General features: G+C 45.2%; 1 protein-coding gene across 1 annotated transcript; it reads right to left on the bottom strand.

Moving 5' to 3' along the window:
* Positions 1 to 8: 8 nt before the first annotated feature.
* On the bottom strand, positions 9 to 8,044 carry LOC121467501. Its single transcript, XM_041708922.1, has 2 exons — positions 7,643 to 8,044; positions 9 to 1,144 (listed from the first exon to the last, which is right to left on the bottom strand). Exon 2 carries the CDS (start codon positions 1,132 to 1,134, stop codon positions 214 to 216), a length of 921 nt encoding a protein of 306 aa, XP_041564856.1. The 5' UTR covers positions 1,135 to 1,144; positions 7,643 to 8,044; the 3' UTR covers positions 9 to 213.
* Between the last annotated feature and the right edge of the window lie 9,842 nt (positions 8,045 to 17,886).

The following is a 17,886-nucleotide window of genomic DNA, read 5'->3' as shown; positions in this document are numbered from 1 at the left end:
GTAGTTATAACTGCTTAACTCTACTTAAATCTAATGCTAGGAGAGCGGGGGTGGAGACTGTTAACAGACCGAGAGCGAGATGAGAGTTCATCTGGACATAACTGCTCTCGACTGTTAACGCATAATTTGGACAGTGGCCCCTCCTTGGCGCGGACATTCTCCCCCCCTTGCGACGGCAAACGTAGCAACCAAGTTTTCCACACGTCTGGCGCCTTAAGATTGTCTACAGGATCCCGAGACAATCCAGCCGAACACAGTGCTTTGTGCGACAGGCAGCCCCTCATCCAGATTTAGGAACCCGGGTTGGATGACGTCACGATAGACGTCAGAGCCCAACACCAGGGATATCGTCGCCGGGCGATGAAACTGTTCATCAGCAAGACGGATATCATTAAACCTAGCGCGAACATCGTCGGCTAGTGCACGGATTGGAGTGCGAGTGGAGAAGTTGGGGCTGACCTTGAGCACCACGTCGATTTTGAAGGTGCCTGTTCGTGACCTTATCGTCGCCGAACAGACCGTCTCGTCTCCGACGCTTGTCGTGGGGAGCCGGAACGCCGTAGCGAGCGATCTATCAATGGTGCTCACCGGGGAACACGGGTCGATCAGGGCACCCGTCTCGTATTTATTGGTTCCTGTGTCGAGAACCACGATGGCCGTCGGGATGATTTGCACACTCCGATGCTGCAACAGAGACGCCACAGACGGAGCTGCAGTTGGCGCTTCGGCCTGGTCGGAATGCTGGGCACGATTCCGCGGGCTGGGTGTTGGACCCCGAGAGCGTGAGCCGGAAGCCGATGGGCGTGATGCAGTTACCGAAGGTCGCACTGGAGAAATTGACTGGCGGCGCGAACTGGAAGACTCGCGCATATGGAGCAACGTGTGGTGGTCCTGCCCACATTTCTTGCACGTGTCTCCACTGCGACATACTTCTTCGGAGTGCTGATGTGCCAGGCAATTAGCGCAGTATTTGTTAATGATAACGGCGCGTAGCCGCCTTTCAGTACTGAGCCTCAGAAACCTGTTACATTTCCGTAGCGGATGGATTCCCCGACAGACACGGCAGCGGTAGGATCGAGTACCTCGGGAACGTCTGTCGTCCAGAGCTTGGGCGCTGCGAGGTCGTGGAGCCATGGTTTTAATGCTTTAATATATAAAAAAAAAATAAATGATAAGTACATTTAGTGTCAAGCGTGAACGAATTTTGGAGCATGAGGACAGAAGTCACTATTTTGGAAGTACTGAGGCTGCCTTGGCTTCCATAGGAAGAAGTACTAGCTTATGGACGGGGCGTTTAATAATTCCTCGAGCGGTACGGATTTCTACTACGCGAACTCTACTATCGGCCCCTGGAAAGACAGATACAACTCTGCCGAGCCGCCAGTCGTTTGATGGCATATTGTCTTCTTTGACTACCACCATATCATCGACTTGTATATCTTTGGACGGATTCTGCCACTTATTGCGCTTGTGCAGTTCCTTTAAATATTCCTCTTTCCATCGCGCACTGAACTGCTGATGCAGGGCCTTTAAATGTTGCCAGCGATTTATAATCGACTTAGCATCGCCCTTAATTTCGGGTTCAGCTGTGGAAAGCAACGGACCCCCAATCAGAAAGTGGCCTGGCGTTAACGCCAACAAATCAGAAGGATTTTCGGACATGGGAGACAGTGGCCTGGAGTTAAGGCACGCTTCAACTTTGGCAAGAAGGGTAGAGAGCTCTTCAAACGTATACTTCCGACTTGACGTCGACTTGTAGAAAAGTGTTTTAAAGCTTTTCACTCCAGCCTCCCATAGTCCTCCCATATGTGGAGCTCCTGGTGGAATGAAACGCCACAAAAGTCCCTGATGGCTATAGGATTCAGTCACAGACTCCTTGATCGCTTGCATAAAATCACGCGAAAGTAGAGTCGCTGCCCCCACAAAGGTTTTGCCATTATCCGAATGAACCCGCTGAGGACAACCCCTCCTCGCTACGAATCGGGCAAAGGCTGCGAGGAACTTCTCGGTTGTGAGGTCGGAAGTAGGCTCTAAATGGATCGCCTTTGTGGAGAAACATACAAACACGCAAACATATCCCTTGGTAATGAGGGATAGTTTTTTATTTCAAATGGGCCTGCATAATCAATGCCAGTATATGTAAAAGGCCTGGAAAAGGACACTCGATCGGTCGGAAGATCGCCCATTAATTGCGTCTGTAATTTCTTCTTGTAAATAGTACACACCTTACAGGCGTTTAGCACAGCTTTTACCAGATTCTTGAGTTTAGGAATCCAATACTTCGATCGAATGAGGCGTACCACTAGTTGGTTGCCGCCATGCAGGGAAATCTGGTGTGAAAAAAGGACGAGCAGACGAGAAAGCCTACAGTTATATGGCAGTATAATAGGATGGCGCTCGTCATACTGAAGTGCTGTTGAGGCAGTAATGCGACCACATGCTCTTAAAAGGCCGTGCTGGTCTAGGAATGGAAACAGGTTGGCTATCGGGCTGGACACTGGAATTGGACACTTATCGTTTAGGAATTTAAGCTCTTGGGTATATTCCTCACGTTGAGCATATAGAATAAGGGCTCTTTCAGCTTCTCGGACCTCCTCCTTTGTAGGCCGGTCAGCTGGGCCCCTCGGCATCTTGCGGCAGCGTTGAGTGAACCGTAACACGTACGCAAGGACCCGCAGAGCCTTGTCCAATTTGGAGAATCGCTCCAGAAAATCGTCGGATGGGGCCTTTGCGAAATTGACCTTCACAGCACGCTGCTCTAAGTCTGTAACTGGAGTCGCAAGCCCCTGTGTTGGCCACTGGCCTTTTGGCTGTTGTAACCAGTCCGGTCCTTTCCACCAGAGTTGGCTGTGAACCAGATCCTGCAGCGAAACTCCTCGGCTGGCTAGGTCCGCGGGATTGTGTTCAGATCGCACATGCGCCCAATGCTCAGCGCTCGTCACCTGAGTAATCCTGGTCACTCGGTTGGCTACAAACGTGGCCCATTGGCATGCCGGTTTGTTCAACCATGCGAGGACGATGGTGGAATCAGTCCAGCAGGAAATGTCGGAATTGGAAATTTGCATATTCGGAAGGATAACTGCGATCATTTCTGACAACAACAAGGCCCCACACAGTTCGAGCCGTGGAAGGGACACCGTTTTAACAGGTGCGACTCGGGTCTTGGCGGTAAGCAGATGTGTCATAATATTATGTCCTACTTCAACCCGCAAGTATATTGCGGCCCCATATGCCTTCTGCGACGCATCACAAAACCCATGATGCTCGACTTTCACACCTGGCTGGAACCCAACCCACCTAGGATTACGGATTTGCTTGAGCTCGGACTAGCTGCGCAAAAACTCTTGCCATCTTTGATTCATTTCTGTGGGGATATTTTCATCCCAGCCCAACTGTTGCAACCAAATTTCTTGCATAAAGATTTTTGAGCGGACAATAAACGGGGACAGCCATCCCGCGGGGTCAAAAAGTTTCGCGATCTGGGAAAGAACCTCTCTCTTCGTATACGTAGATTCAATCGAAACTAGCGGTGGAACAAAATAGAACTCGTCCGAGGTCGCATTCCACGGAACCCCCAGTGTTTTGGTAGTGCTTTCGGAATTGAGATCGCGAAAGTCATCGTGGAGTAGGTGTTCGTTAGGGATAGCTTCGAGTATGCTATTCTGATTCGCCGTCCACTTTCTCAACCGGAACCCGGCAAGGTTAAAAGCGTGGCAAAGCTCGCTGATAGCAAGTCGAGCCTCTTGTATGCAATTGGCCCCTGCCAGAACATCGTCTACGTACATAAAATGCCGAATAATATTGGTTGCTTTAGGAAATTCCGTTTCTACGTCGTCTGCCAATTGTTGGAGTACGCGAAGTGCCAGAAACGGTGCACAGTTGACACCAAAGGTGACGGTTTTTAGTTCGAAATCGCTTACTTCTCCTTCTTTGTTGCGGAATAAGATTCTTTGGAACGGCGTGTGCTTGGGATCGACCCAGATTTGACGGTACATTTTTGTAATGTCTGCACTGAACACGTACTGGAAATAACGCCACTTCAAGATCTGAATGGTTAAATCAGATTGTAGGACTGGACCAGCATGAAGAATATCGTTCAAGCTTGTCCCATTTGCTGAAGGGCTAGAAGCATTGAATACCACGCGTAGTTTGGTGGTGGTGCTCTCGGGTTTGATCACAGCATGGTGTGGAAGATAATAGTTTGGAGTATCGTAAGACGGGGGAACTTCTCTCATATGACCCAGATCCAAATACTCTTGAATGACTGAGTCATATTGCTCTTTTAGTGGAAAGTCTCTTTTTAAACGGTTTTCGTTCCTCAGAAGATGAGCTAGGGCAATGGATCGCGAGTGCCCCAATTTGGATCCGAATTTTCGGGTTCGCGAAACGGTAACGTTACCACGTATTTCCCGCTTGCGTCTCTAGTGGTGGTTTGGAGAAAATTGCTCTCGCAATAGGAATCGGATTCCTTTACCCTCCTTGTTGGTATATTCTCCACCTCCCAAAACTTAGTGAGAAGTTTTTCTAAGACCCTGTCACTTGTTTCGGTTATCTGGGTCGTGAAAGCTGCTACCCGCTTTTGGACTGATGCATTGGACACTGGGCCGGTAAGCACCCAGCCGAAAATAGTCTCCTGTCCTAGCAGCGAGCCGCAAATGTTGGTGCGCGTGCCGCTCAGCAACACGGACGGTAAAATGTCGGCTCAGATCAGAACATCTATCTGGGAACTCTCTAAAAATGTTGGATCTGCCAGGGGGATGGCCGGTAAATCAACCAGTGGCATATATCAATAATGGCCGTGCCTAGCAAAACCGCTCTAGCCCCGGTTGCGAAATAGTTCTGCACACTGGGTGGATTTTCTAGACCGGTAGCGGCCCCTTGCACCGCTGGGTTTTGAGGGCTTACAGACGAACTACTTGCGGAAGTTGACCCACGGGAAATGGGGTTGCCTTTATGCAACAGTGTATGATGCCGAGCTCGGCATGTGAAACAGCTGTGAGTGCTAGTACAGTCACGTAGCTGGTGTCCTCTTGCGAAGCAATTTAGGCAAAGCTGTTTTTTTTTTATGTAGATTGTTCGCGCGTCCACAGACATCTGGAGAAAGCGCTGGCATAAGCGCACTGGATGACTTTCTTTTGAGCACAGGTCGCAATTCTTTGGTTTAGTAACTACCTTGGCTTCGAAAGAGTTGAGCTTCCTGGGAACGGGTTGACTCTTAGCGGTAGAGTGATTGCTGTGGCTGGGTTTCATATCCTCAATCGCCTCTAGCGTTCGGTATCGTTCGCTAAGAAACGTGTTCATTTCATCCCAGGTCGGAATGTCGGACTTGGATGAAAGGGACTGCTCCCATAAGGAAAGGGTCAGTTTCGGCAATCTACTGGCGCACAGGAACACCAGGAGACAGTCCCAGTTCTCCGTGGAAATGTTGGAATGAGCCAGCGCTATCAAACACCCTTGGATTGTGCTCTGTAGGTCTTTCAGTGCCTGGCCAGATTCGGTATTTACGGAACCCAAATTAAAAAGCAGTTTGAGTTGGCTATTTACTAGCAGTCTCTTATTTTCGAAACGGTCTCGAAGTGCTTCCCAAGCTGAATTGAAACCCTCATTTGTAAGAGGGGATTTGGACACGATTGCCTTAGCCTCGCCGCTAGTTTTAGCGTTGAGATGGAAAAGTTTTTCGACCGATGTCAACCTAGGATTGTTGACATAAACTGCGGTAAAAAGATCCCTAAATGTTGGCCATTTCAAATAGTCTCCTTCGAAAACCTCAGTGTCGCATGGCGGTAGTCGGCAGCCGGACGAAAGCGGAATGGGCAGGGTGTTGGAATTGGCGTTGGCCGTTTGAGTTTTCACTCGCTCAATTTGTTCACTGAGTTTCGCGGTACAGGATTCGTAAACTTCATAGCAATGCTCATATTTGGCTTGCAGAAGTTCTAACATTGCATGCGCCTCCCCGCCCCCCGCAAGAATTGCGTCTGAACATACTTCGTACTCGTTCTCTACCCTGTCCCATAATGCCTTGATTTGATCACGTCGAACTTGGCACGTGTGGACCGAAGGATCTGAAGCCCCTGACACGTTTATTCTGGCTTCAAATGTGCTCAGACGGTCAGAGATCGAAATAAATTTGTCTAAAACTGCGTCGCGCTGGGCCATCTTTACGCTGGATCGCGTGATTTTTATTTGTGGAACTACAGGAGCGTTTAAGGAGCTGTCGCTTTTTGCGTTGGAAATCAACGCTTTGGGTTCTTGTTTACCCTGAGACACACGAGGGGACGCTGATCGTGGTCGCTCTAAGCTTACCCGCGGGGTTGTCTTCAAATTTTTCTTATCCCCTATGGGCATGCTCGAATAAGGATCAGGAAATTGGCTCTATTCGCAGTAAAATAAAAATCAATTTTATATTAAAATCAATGGACTCGTATTGATCTTGATTCCAAAATTATGTTTACTATTAATTGGTTTAATAAGCAGTAAATAAAAAACCTGGAATTTATGGAATGGAATGAATGACAATTTTTTTTTTGGAACGAAGCATATAGGAAATATATCAAAAAGATAAATTGTATATATCCAGAATAGTCACGCTGCTGTGGGATTTGCCAATGACTACTTGGTAATTCGATAGGAAAAAATTAATAAACAATGTTAGTTGGAACACAACAAAACAATTTTTTAAGGTGTATTATTTATATATAATGTCGTATTTATTGTTTAATTATGCTTTGTTTGCCCACAGGTTACTTGAGTTGTTTATTATTGCTTGAGTTATTTATTATTATTTCTTGTATGGAATGGCGCACTGATGTTTATAAATAATAATCAATAATATTAATATATGCCAATATATCGCGTTTTATATGCGACGAAATGAATGGAATGTAACAATAACCCTTTTGAATATTTCCACTGTTCCAAGTGGATTTGGTCGCTCAAGCTTTGACGGAATGAATGGAATGTAACAATAAACCTGTTGAATGTTTCCACTGTCCCAAGTGGAATTGGTTGATCAAGCTTGGGATATATATGTATATATGTATAAGGAAATAACTTTACACAAAAAAAAAACGCAGGTGGAGCTGGAGTATTTCGTTATTAAATTTATTTGCTGCTCCGTCGTGTCGTGCGTAGCCCTCTTGATATGTCTGGTTATTTCTAACATACACTTGTTTGATGTTGTTTATGTAAACAAATACTTGACAAAGATAAAATTAATTTGAAATATGTGTGATCACTTTGCGTTTATTCTTTAACACACATAAACTGGGATGGTTGGGATGTTTGCTGGAAATATTTGTTGTTTGTGGACTGTATTGTATTTTATTTTCGTATATGTATATGTTTCACGAATATGCGAATGTGGATATGTAAAATTATTATTTTAAATTATGTACGTATGTGAATAATTTTCTGGAATGTACGTAAGTGAATATATTTTCGGAAATGTACGTATGTAAATATGTTTCTGGAATGTACGTATGTAAATATGTTTCTGGAATGTACGTATGTAAATATGTTTCTGGAATGTACGTATGTAAATATGTTTCTGGAACGTACGTATGTGAATATAAAATGGAAATGGAAAAAAGGAAAACCGTGGAGTCGCAAAATGGCGATCGGTTGGAAATAGTAAAAATCGTACTTATCTTTTGTTCTTAAAATTGAAGAAAATCCACCGGTGCCGCTGGGAATTGCAGATCGATCCGGCCGAAGAACCACAAAATGAAAAAGCTGGGGGGGTTGGCGGACTTCTGCCCGTGGAATTGATGAAGGAAATGGTGACTCGTTGGGTTCCCTTTTATTCACTCTGATTTTTATTTCAATATAATTTATTTCACATAAGTTGCACAACTTCACTTAGTGGCTTCGTAGTTATAACTGCTTAACTCTACTTAAATCTAATGCTAGGAGAGCGGGGGTGGAGACTGTTAACAGACCGAGAGCGAGATGAGAGTTCATCTGGACATAACTGCTCTCGACTGTTAACGCATAATTTGGACAGTGGCCCCTCCTTGGCGCGGACACTTGTGAAACTTCAGCCTCTATCGTGTAATCGTCGGATATTGTAGTGTTGCATCTGACGGCGAAGGCTCTGTTGTAAAGGTACGATTCAAGTATCCTGTGAGTGTTTTCCGGCAGTAACATTCTGATTTTATGCATAAGGCCATCAAGCCAGACTCGGTCGAAAGCCTGCGCAACGTCAAGGAATACCGCACTGCAGTATTCCCGAAGCTCGAATGCAGTTCGTATTTCTGTTGTTAATCTATTGACTTGCTCTATTGTTCCATGGCTTTCTCGAAAGCCAAATTTATGTGCCGGAATAACGTTGTGCTCTTTCAGATGACGGACTATGCGCGTCAGAAGTCATTTTTCGAGCAGTTTTGACAGACACGAGAGTAAACTTATCGGTCTGTATGAAGCTGGTATTGTGCGATCTTTTCCTGGCTTTGGGATCATTATGATTACCGACTTTTTCCATTTTTTTGGAAAGTAGCCAAGTCGTGTAATCCCGTTAAAGAGTTTACAAATTACCTCAACTGCACAATTTGGGAGTTCAATTAGCATCTTAGGAGTTATTAGATCACCTCCTGGGGCCTTTTTTGTTTGTAATTGCTCGCTGATGACTTTTGCAACTTCGTTTGGTTGAAACAGAATGGGCGCCGTCTCAGTTCCAATTTGAACTGACGGCGACGGTAGTGTGAATGAATTATTTGCAGGGTTTGGCTGAAAAACATTTCGAAGGTGTAAAGCAAATGTACAAGCTCTGTTTTTGTCGCTTCTGGCCCAGCTGCCTGAAGAGTCTCTTATGGGAGTTACTGTTTCGGCCGGCGGACTTAGCTCGGTGGAGACAGACGACGGTTTCCAGGCTCCTGAAAGATCCCGGTTCGCAGGACTCCGCGGAGGCTTGTGGAGCCCCCGACCCGACGGGTCGCGGCAATATTATCAGCCGACGTCGCCTCAGTCAGCTTCCTACCCCCTGGAAGACGACGAAGATGACGCCAGTGACCGGGATTCGGAGCTATTCAGCAGGCCCTCACGTTCCAGGGAAAGCTCACCAGGTGGGGCCAGCGGTTACCCCAACGGACGACGACCAGGGGAGCCGTACTATACGGAGTCCCGACGGCCCACCTCGGAGGAGGAGTACCCGTGGACCCGACGTGACCCTCGGTCTGGCCATCCGGGTTACCCAAGACCCAGTCCTCCAAGATTCCCGGACGTGGAGCATTCGTACCATCACACGTCCGAAGACCAGGTCTGCCGGTACGCTGGACACGTATCGCTTATGCGTATCGACGTTGACGTCGAGAAGGCAGTCGGCGAGAGGGTAGGACAACCGAGGACCCCGCCCCGACGGACTGTAGTACCCCCCGTGTCGATTTCTCAAGGGGTTCAGACATCCCCAGCCGTGGAGCGGGTCAAGAAGGCGAAACTGTCTAGCCGGAGTACTCAGACCTCTCCGTCTAACCAAGGTCGGTTGCGGGATGTAGAACCCGTACAGGAAGCAGGACTCCCCGAACCCAGGTGCGACCCCAATGTCATAACGTCGGACTCCGCGGATCCCGTATACCTAGCGGGATTCGAGCTGATCTCCGACAGTGAAGACGACGAAGGAGAAAGGCCACTATTCCGCCGTTGCTTCCAAACCTCGCCGCAGCAAGATCTGCAGGACGTGGACACCTCGGCCAGATCTCGCCCAGATTATCTCCATCGAGGAGACGCTGGACAGCGGTGGGACGGGGCCGTAGATCTCCAGCACTTCCCCAACTGTGCTCATCCGATCGACCAACTCGCCGAATGGGAAGATCGCTTGCTCGACCAGGTCCTAATGGATATTTCGGAGATCGATTCGAACGAATCCGCCGCCAGGGATACCCCACCAAGTGCTGCGATGACGGGCGAAGTAAACGCCGTACCGACTTCCGCATTGGAGTTGGCGGAACCCGCAGAAGGGGAGGATGACCTTTGCCCATTACCGGAGGGCTGGATTGGTGGTAGCGGTTTGCGTTACCTACCTAGACGTATTGTCCAGGAGATCAGAAGGAAGGTAGCGGCCCGGGCCGGCCGCGGACGCCGAGTCCGCATAGGTATAGGAGGCGTCGGACTCCGCTTCATCGTCACCATCAAGAGTGACGGGAGCCTCTTTATCGCCTCACGGGAAGACGGTGTACGATACAATTTTTAGTAGTATGTAAGGTTATAGGTATAAGCGACTTATCATGAATAATAAATATTAAGTTAATAGTATGTAAGGTTATAGGTGTAAGCGACGCATAATGGATAATAAATATTAAGTTGAAACCGAATATTAATTAAGTTCCAAACCCGAGTGGCAACGCCAGCCGATATTTAGTGAGTAATAGAAAATACTAGAAATTTAGGAACATACTAAAAATCCCGAAAGCGAGAAAAAGGGAGCGTGGGGAAGGTGGTCATACACCGATCGAGCGAGCGGTCTCTCGTGTCGGAATAGTAAGACGGGCCGGACGTGTCTCCCGCAGCGATTTTCCGTATAATCCGAGTAACGCCTCGACCGCGCGGCGGCACGCGACCAGTGAATAAGTGAGCTGATCGGTGTTTTAAGGTTAGTGTGTATAATATTCCTCCCCGTTGAGTAAAGACGGTGTAGCGGACTCGTAGGAGGGTATTAGATAAAAAAAAAAATAATCTAGAAAAAAAAAAGAAATAAAGAGAAGTATAAGTGAAATCCCTCGTTTGTGCATGTGGCCTGTACGCGAACATTTGGCCCGTCTGGTCTAGTATCTTAGCTTCCCTCTTAGTAGTATTTGAGACCTGTACGCGGACACCCGGCCCGTCTGGTCTAGTATCTTGGCCCCCCACATCGTAGTATTTGAGACCCGCACGTGGACACCCGTCCCGTCTGGTCTTGTATCTTAGATTCCCCCCTTCGTAGCGCATGCGACCGGCACGCGGATACCCGGCCCGTATGGCCTAGTGCCCTAGCTTTCCTCCTCGTAGCGCATGCGATCGGCACGCGGACACCCGGCCCGTCTGGTCTAGTACTATAGCTTTCCTCCTCGTAGTGCATGTGATCTGCGCGCGGACATCATTCCCGACTGGTCAATCATACCGCCATCCTTTTCCTTCCAATCCCCCCACGTCCGACAAATTCTACCCGTCTTGGCCTCGCCCGAAGATCCAGCCCGGTGGATTTTTGGCATCCGATACGTCGAAAACGACTTGCGCGTGACGCCACCCACCAGCCGAAATAGTCCCGGCTTGGCCTCGCCTGAAGGTCCAGCTCGGTGGAATTTTGGCCTCTGACACGCGGAAAACGTCTTACGTGTCCCAATCGCGGAAGTGAACAGTGGGATTACCCGGCGTTCCCACCCTCGTGAAGTCGTTCGCCTGGCTTGGCCTCGCCCCAAAGTCCAGCCCGTGGAATTTTTAACTCCGGAGCGAGATACGGCGCAATCATTTCCTACACTACCTCTCTCTCCTGGCGTGCATAAGAACTTTCGGCGTGACCTCCCAAACGACTCATTCACTCGTTGAATGAAACTCTCTAGTCCGGTGTTGCGGTGATTTACAAATTTCTTGTAAAGGACTCCTGGATCTGACTGAGATCTGTACCCCGTCCAGAGAGCATCCTTACAAGGTTTTCTTTTAAGACAGAAATATTGGAGTGAAAATAGTTGGCGCCTCTGCTGACCGGAATGGCGGTGGTGAATTTTGGCTTGAAGGAGTGATCCGCTGAGCATTGGCAAAAATAATATTTTAAGTTGCGGTTGTTACTTCGAAAAAAGAGGAAATGTAGGTGAATAATAAGTCAAAAAATAAATATTTCGGTTATTTCGCTTTTTTGATAAAACCCATATTTCGGCAGAGTTACTCGGACATTAAAGTGGAGGTGGCTTAGTGAGAGTGGATGGAAACACGACGAAAGCGGTCGTCAAAGATGACCAGAAGTCTGCTCAGGGGCTTTTTACAAACTTGTAATTAATGACACAGAGTATGTTTCGAATTTGAAAAGTTAGAATTCATTGACTTTTACAAGGTTAAATTTCAAAACGAATTTAAACGCAATAAACTTGTAATATGGTGGCAGATGCGGTTCTCCGTTGCAAGCGCGCAACTATTGGCGTAAACGTTATGTGTTTACACTTTTGCGCATTTATTTTTATACGCCAGATCAGCTAGTAGTGCTGTTGCCTGAATTGGGCATTTGGACCGACTTAGGATCGCGGTATCGTCTGCGAATGTAGAAGTAGTTAGCCGCTCGTTCTTGGGAATATCTGCGGTGTAAAGGAGAAATAGAGTTGGACCAAGGGCGCTACCTTGTGAAACTTCAGCCTCTATCGTGTAATCGTCGGATATTGTAGTGTTGCATCTGACGGCGAAGGCTCTGTTGTAAAGGTACGATTCAAGTATCCTGTGAGTGTTTTCCGGCAGTAACATTCTGATTTTATGCATAAGGCCATCAAGCCAGACTCGGTCGAAAGCCTGCGCAACGTCAAGGAATACCGCACTGCAGTATTCCCGAAGCTCGAATGCAGTTCGTATTTCTGTTGTTAATCTATTGACTTGCTCTATTGTTCCATGGCTTTCTCGAAAGCCAAATTTATGTGCCGGAATAACGTTGTGCTCTTTCAGATGACGGACTATGCGCGTCAGAAGTCATTTTTCGAGCAGTTTTGACAGACACGAGAGTAAACTTATCGGTCTGTATGAAGCTGGTATTGTGCGATCTTTTCCTGGCTTTGGGATCATTATGATTACCGACTTTTTCCATTTTTTTGGAAAGTAGCCAAGTCGTGTAATCCCGTTAAAGAGTTTACAAATTACCTCAACTGCACAATTTGGGAGTTCAATTACCATCTTCGGAGTTATTAGATCACCTCCTGGGGCCTTTTTTGTTTGTAATTGCTCGCTGATGACTTTTGCAACTTCGTTTAGTTGAAACAGAATGGGCGCCGTCTCAGTTCCAATTTGAACTGACGGCGACGGTAGTGTGAATGAATTATTTGCAGGGTTTGGCTGAAAAACATTTCGAAGGTGTAAAGCAAATGTACAAGCTCTGTTTTTGTCGCTTCTGGCCCAGCTGCCTGAAGAGTCTCTTATGGGAGTTACTGTTTCGGCCGGCGGACTTAGATTTGGGTGGGCCCTCCACAAGGGATGCTTTGTGCTGGTGGGTGAAAGTTTCTCAATGTACTGTGCTTTTTCTTCTTCGTGCCTTAGAGCCCTGGTAAGTCTGCGACCAGCTTTCTTAAGGCTATGTTTTGAGGATGGCGATCTGCTGGTTTGCCAAGCACGTCTCAAACGTCTTTTCTCCAAAGCAGACTCCAGTGCATCGGCATAGCAATCGATGTCCTCCTTGATGTTGAGCTGGGGAGTTATTTCAATGGGGGAACTAACGTACTTTTTGAACTTCAGCCAATTGGTTCGATGCGACGTCAGCCTACAAGGGTGCTCGATTAGTTCCAGGTTTTGAAGAAAAGGTATTAGCACTGGTGAGTTCGATGGTAGATCAAAAAGTGATTTTGCAGATATTAGATTGCGAGGAATATTTTTTGTCACAGCAAAATCAATTAAATCAGGTAGTTTCCTAGGATCTGTAGGCCAGTATGTAGGACTGCCTGGTGAAACGTAGTCAAGTTTGTTGCATGTGTTGATGAGTGCATTATATAGTTGCCTTCCTTTGGGGGTCACAAGGCGGGATCCTCATTGTGTGTGCTTGACGTTGTAATCACCTGCTGCTATAAATCGCTCTCCAAGTTAATTGTAGAAGTCTTCGGAGACTGTAAAGCGGGGTGGGCAGTAGACAGCGGCGATGGCAAGCTTGAGGTTGCCCAATTGTAATTTTATCGATGTAGCTTGCAGATAATTTTTTGCAAGCCGTTGGTGAAAGTGGTGTTTGGCGCGGTCTCTTATTAGGATGCCAGTTCCGCCATGAGCTTTACCATCTGGATGATCGGTGCCGTAAAACGTGTATCCCCGTATTTGAAAGTTATATTTGCTGGTAAGATGCGTTTCTGCCAGCAACATAACGTCGATGTAATTTTCGTTCAGAAATTGAGTTATTTCAGGTATATGCCGTGAAAGACCGTTGGCGTTCCACAGAGTTATTCGAAGGCTAGGCATAATTTATTTGGACTGCTGAGCTGCAAGCATTTGTAACAAGATATTTTGGTTTTGCAATAGAGTTTGGTGGTTTTCATGAAGGATATAAATTCCATCATATTTTTTTGCAAAGTTATCATCATAGTTTCCATGTTACCTTGTGGCTGCCTCATGGCCTGCTGTATATTATCGATTTTCGGCTCTATGTGAGCTGTGCCTGATCTTAGAGCACTGGCGTAGGAAATGCCGTTGGTGGTAATTGAGGGCCCAAATGATGACCTGGCTGCTTTTGCGAAGAAAACTTCCGGTGTCGTTTGTGATTTCATGTAGATGTTCTGGCGTGCCGTGGTCGCTCGTTGCATACGACTTTTCATCTCCTTGTAGACTGAACAGCCTCTGTAGTTTGCTGTGTGGTTTCCTTGGCAGTTTACACACTTTTAGTGAGAGAGTCTTCCTTGTTGGCAGGGCAGGGTTCGGAGTCGTGGCAGTTTCCACAAGCTACACAAACTGACCTGAGGGTGCAGTAAGCCCTGGTGTGTCCGTATTCCTGGCAATTTGTGCATTGCACTGGCCCGTTCCGTTTTTGCGGCTCTTCGACTGTGATCCTACGGTGCAGAAGGTACTGCAACTTGACTGCGTTTTTTTCAAAGTTCTGCTGTCTGGCTCCAGCTCGACCTTGAAAAGTGGTTGCGGCTTCTTGTTTTTGTTTATAATATTTATAACATGTTCTGCGCAAAAACCGTTTTCTTATAAAGCCTCTATAATTTCGGAGGGGATCACATCGGGTTCTATTCCCTTGAACACAACTTTTCAGCTGGTACGTGTAGTAATTCGTTTTGACTTCGTTTAAGTACATCGGCACTGCTCGGAAATCTTCTTCTGTTTAGGTTTGAAGTTTGGTTTCGCTTATATTCCCTTTCATAAGCGGAATAACATGAAAGTTTTCTTTTCCGACAAGCTGACTAGGACGTTGGAGATCTTCTCCCGAATAAAGATAGGTGGTGGCTTAAGTTTCTTAGGGGCTAATTCTTCAGACTCTGTTTCAGGCTCCGCCAGAATGGAGAATCGATTTTTATTTAATGGACCGAGATTTTCAGGGCCTTTGTTGGTACGGCTTATTTTGGGCATATTGCCGCCAGATTTTTTTGGGGGCAAGCTTGCGCTTGGAAATATTAATGTAGCGATCCGTGCCTGTCTGCATGGCCGAACCCGCTTGCGGAATTGTCATTTCACCTTCCGTAGCTTTGTTTTTGCCGTTTGACCCGATTTTTGCACTTAGTTGTGTGGTTGCTTTACCCGCCACAGAGACCGTTGTGGTTGACGTTGTAGAAACTGTTGTTGTTGCACTATGTGGCAGAAGCTCGGTTGGAGTTTTGCATTGCTCACTCCATGGCGTTTGATCGGTGAAAAGTAGGGCGGAAGAGCAAGAACTAGCTCTCTGGTTTTCGGCGGTCAGTAAACTTACACTTTCTTGCACTTTCGGTTCTAGAGTATTACTCGTGAAAGAGATACAAGCATTGTTACGGGCCAAGGAGAGACGACGTTTGTCTTGCTCTCTCTGACGGGCTTCGTCTTGTTGTTTTTGGCGTTGAGTGTGCTGATCCACGTTCTTACTCATTTGTTAATTTCGACTGAGCAACTATTTATTTTTCCGGAGCGTTAAGAATACACATCCACACGCGACCGGAGACAATAATCATTCATTTTTAATTAAGTTTTTTTGTTGAACATGCGGTGTTAAATGGGTCTTTTGGGATTAAGCTGGAAATTTCGTACAGGCCACTATTGCGAGTTGTTCTATGAGTCGTATTAAGTTTGTTCATCTGATTATTTGAGATTTTTCAAAATAAAAGTAACAATTACCTGTGATTTGTCAAAATAAAAATTTCTAATAACGATTACCTTCGATTTTTCAATATAAATGTATGTATAAATTTCAAATAACGCTTATTTCAGATTCGTTTAAATGAAATTCTTAAATCACATTTATTTGAGACTTTTTTCATAAAAATAAGAATTACATTTTATATTTTAGTTTTAAAACATGGGGGAAATAACTAAAACTTTGATTTAATACAAATTTTGTTTATCCCAACTCATTGGTAGTGATTTTTATATTCCAATACCGATTATTTTCGGTCCCGGTTCACAGTTCCTTGATGGTCACAGGCAACCATACAATGTAAATTTAGTGAAACAAGCCCCAACACCTCTGAAGACATAGAAATCAGGTCGTTACTCAAGAAACATTTGAGAAATGGAAGGCATCAAAAAAAACCGATATGCACCACTATGTTGTTTATATTTATATTGTTGAACGTTAATGCACTACAAACAAATGGACCAACGAAACCAAACCGTGCTTGTTACGCGCGGACCCTGTTATCATAGTGGGCAGCTATCGAGTTCGCGAGGAAATCACAAATAATTTATAAAAAAAAAAATAAATCTAAGTACGGTGCAAATCCGTTAAAACTGTAGTTTTTAGAACAGGGATAGAGGTTGAAATGCAAATTTGATTATATAGATTATTATAATTATTACAAAGAACACGAAATGGTTCATACAGGCCAAAATTTGAGGTACATCTTGGTAAGTTAAGAAAATGGTAGCTACAGGTTGGTCTAAAAGGCACATTGAAAGTTAAGTTACAAGAGTAGGTAAATTAAGCAATAGTCATTTACTAGAGTAAGAAGGCAACCTTAGGTTTTGATCCCAGTTCAAACCACGAAGGGTGAAAAGAAGAACTTTTTTACACCGACTCAATACGATCAATTTGTACTTGATATTGGGGACTTCAAACGGGAGCGCAATATTCTAAATTAGGACGGACAAGGGAAGTAAATAGTAATTTAGTTGTATAGGGATCGTCAAATTCTGTTGACCATCGCTTAATAAATCCAAGAACACTCATACTCTTGTTAACAAATGACTTTATGTGAAGAAGAAGAAGAACTCCTAAATCGTTGACCGAATATTTTCGGTCCAGTATGAAGAGAATAGCTTAGAAATGAAGGGGTACACCTATAAAATGTCATTACGTTACATTTAAGGCAATTCAGATTTAAGAGGTAAGAAAACAATCAATATCAGACTGTAAACCGAAACGGGATTGGAAATTATTATAGGACAAACAAAGCTTAACATAATCAGGATACATTAATACTCAATTATATGATATGACAGAAGGAAGATCATTAATGAATAAATAATAAATGACTACCCTAAAGGCTCTCCAGATGTTACGTTAATCATATTGGAAAGTGCGTTTTTAAAAACAATCCTCTGAATTCTTCAAATAATTTTAAATCCAAGTTAAAAAATTATTCGAAATTCCGAGCTGATCTAATTGAAATAAAAGAAGAGAATGATTAACAGAAGCAAAAGCCTTACTAAAATCTGTATATATAACATCAGTCTGCACTTTATTATTAAATCCTTTAACTATAACATATGTCAATTCAAGTAGGTTCGTGGTAGTACACCTTCGCTTAACAAAACCATGGTGATATTTGTTAGGAACACTAATGTTGCATATGAGAAGTAATATTGCAGACAATTTAGATATACCCCTATAATTTTGAACATCCGACTTTCCTCCCTTTTTATGGAGTGGAATAATAAAAGAATCTTTCCAGATAGATGGAAAAACTGATGTTGAGGTAGACAATTAAAACAGTTTAAGCATCGTTTCACAATTAGTTGAGGCACAAAACTTAGGCACGCTCCCAGGAAACCCGTCCGGCTCTGGAGAGTATGTGGGTGTTGTGGTCTCCAAATTCTTTAGAAGAGAACTTTCTTTTATTA

Source organism: Drosophila elegans, unplaced genomic scaffold, assembly GCF_018152505.1.
Source record: "Drosophila elegans isolate 14027-0461.03 unplaced genomic scaffold, ASM1815250v1 contig_433, whole genome shotgun sequence".
In the NCBI taxonomy this organism is placed as follows: Eukaryota; Metazoa; Arthropoda; class Insecta; order Diptera; family Drosophilidae; genus Drosophila; species Drosophila elegans.
Note: the sequence above shows the minus strand (reverse complement) of the source record. Positions and strands in the feature narration are given on the sequence as shown.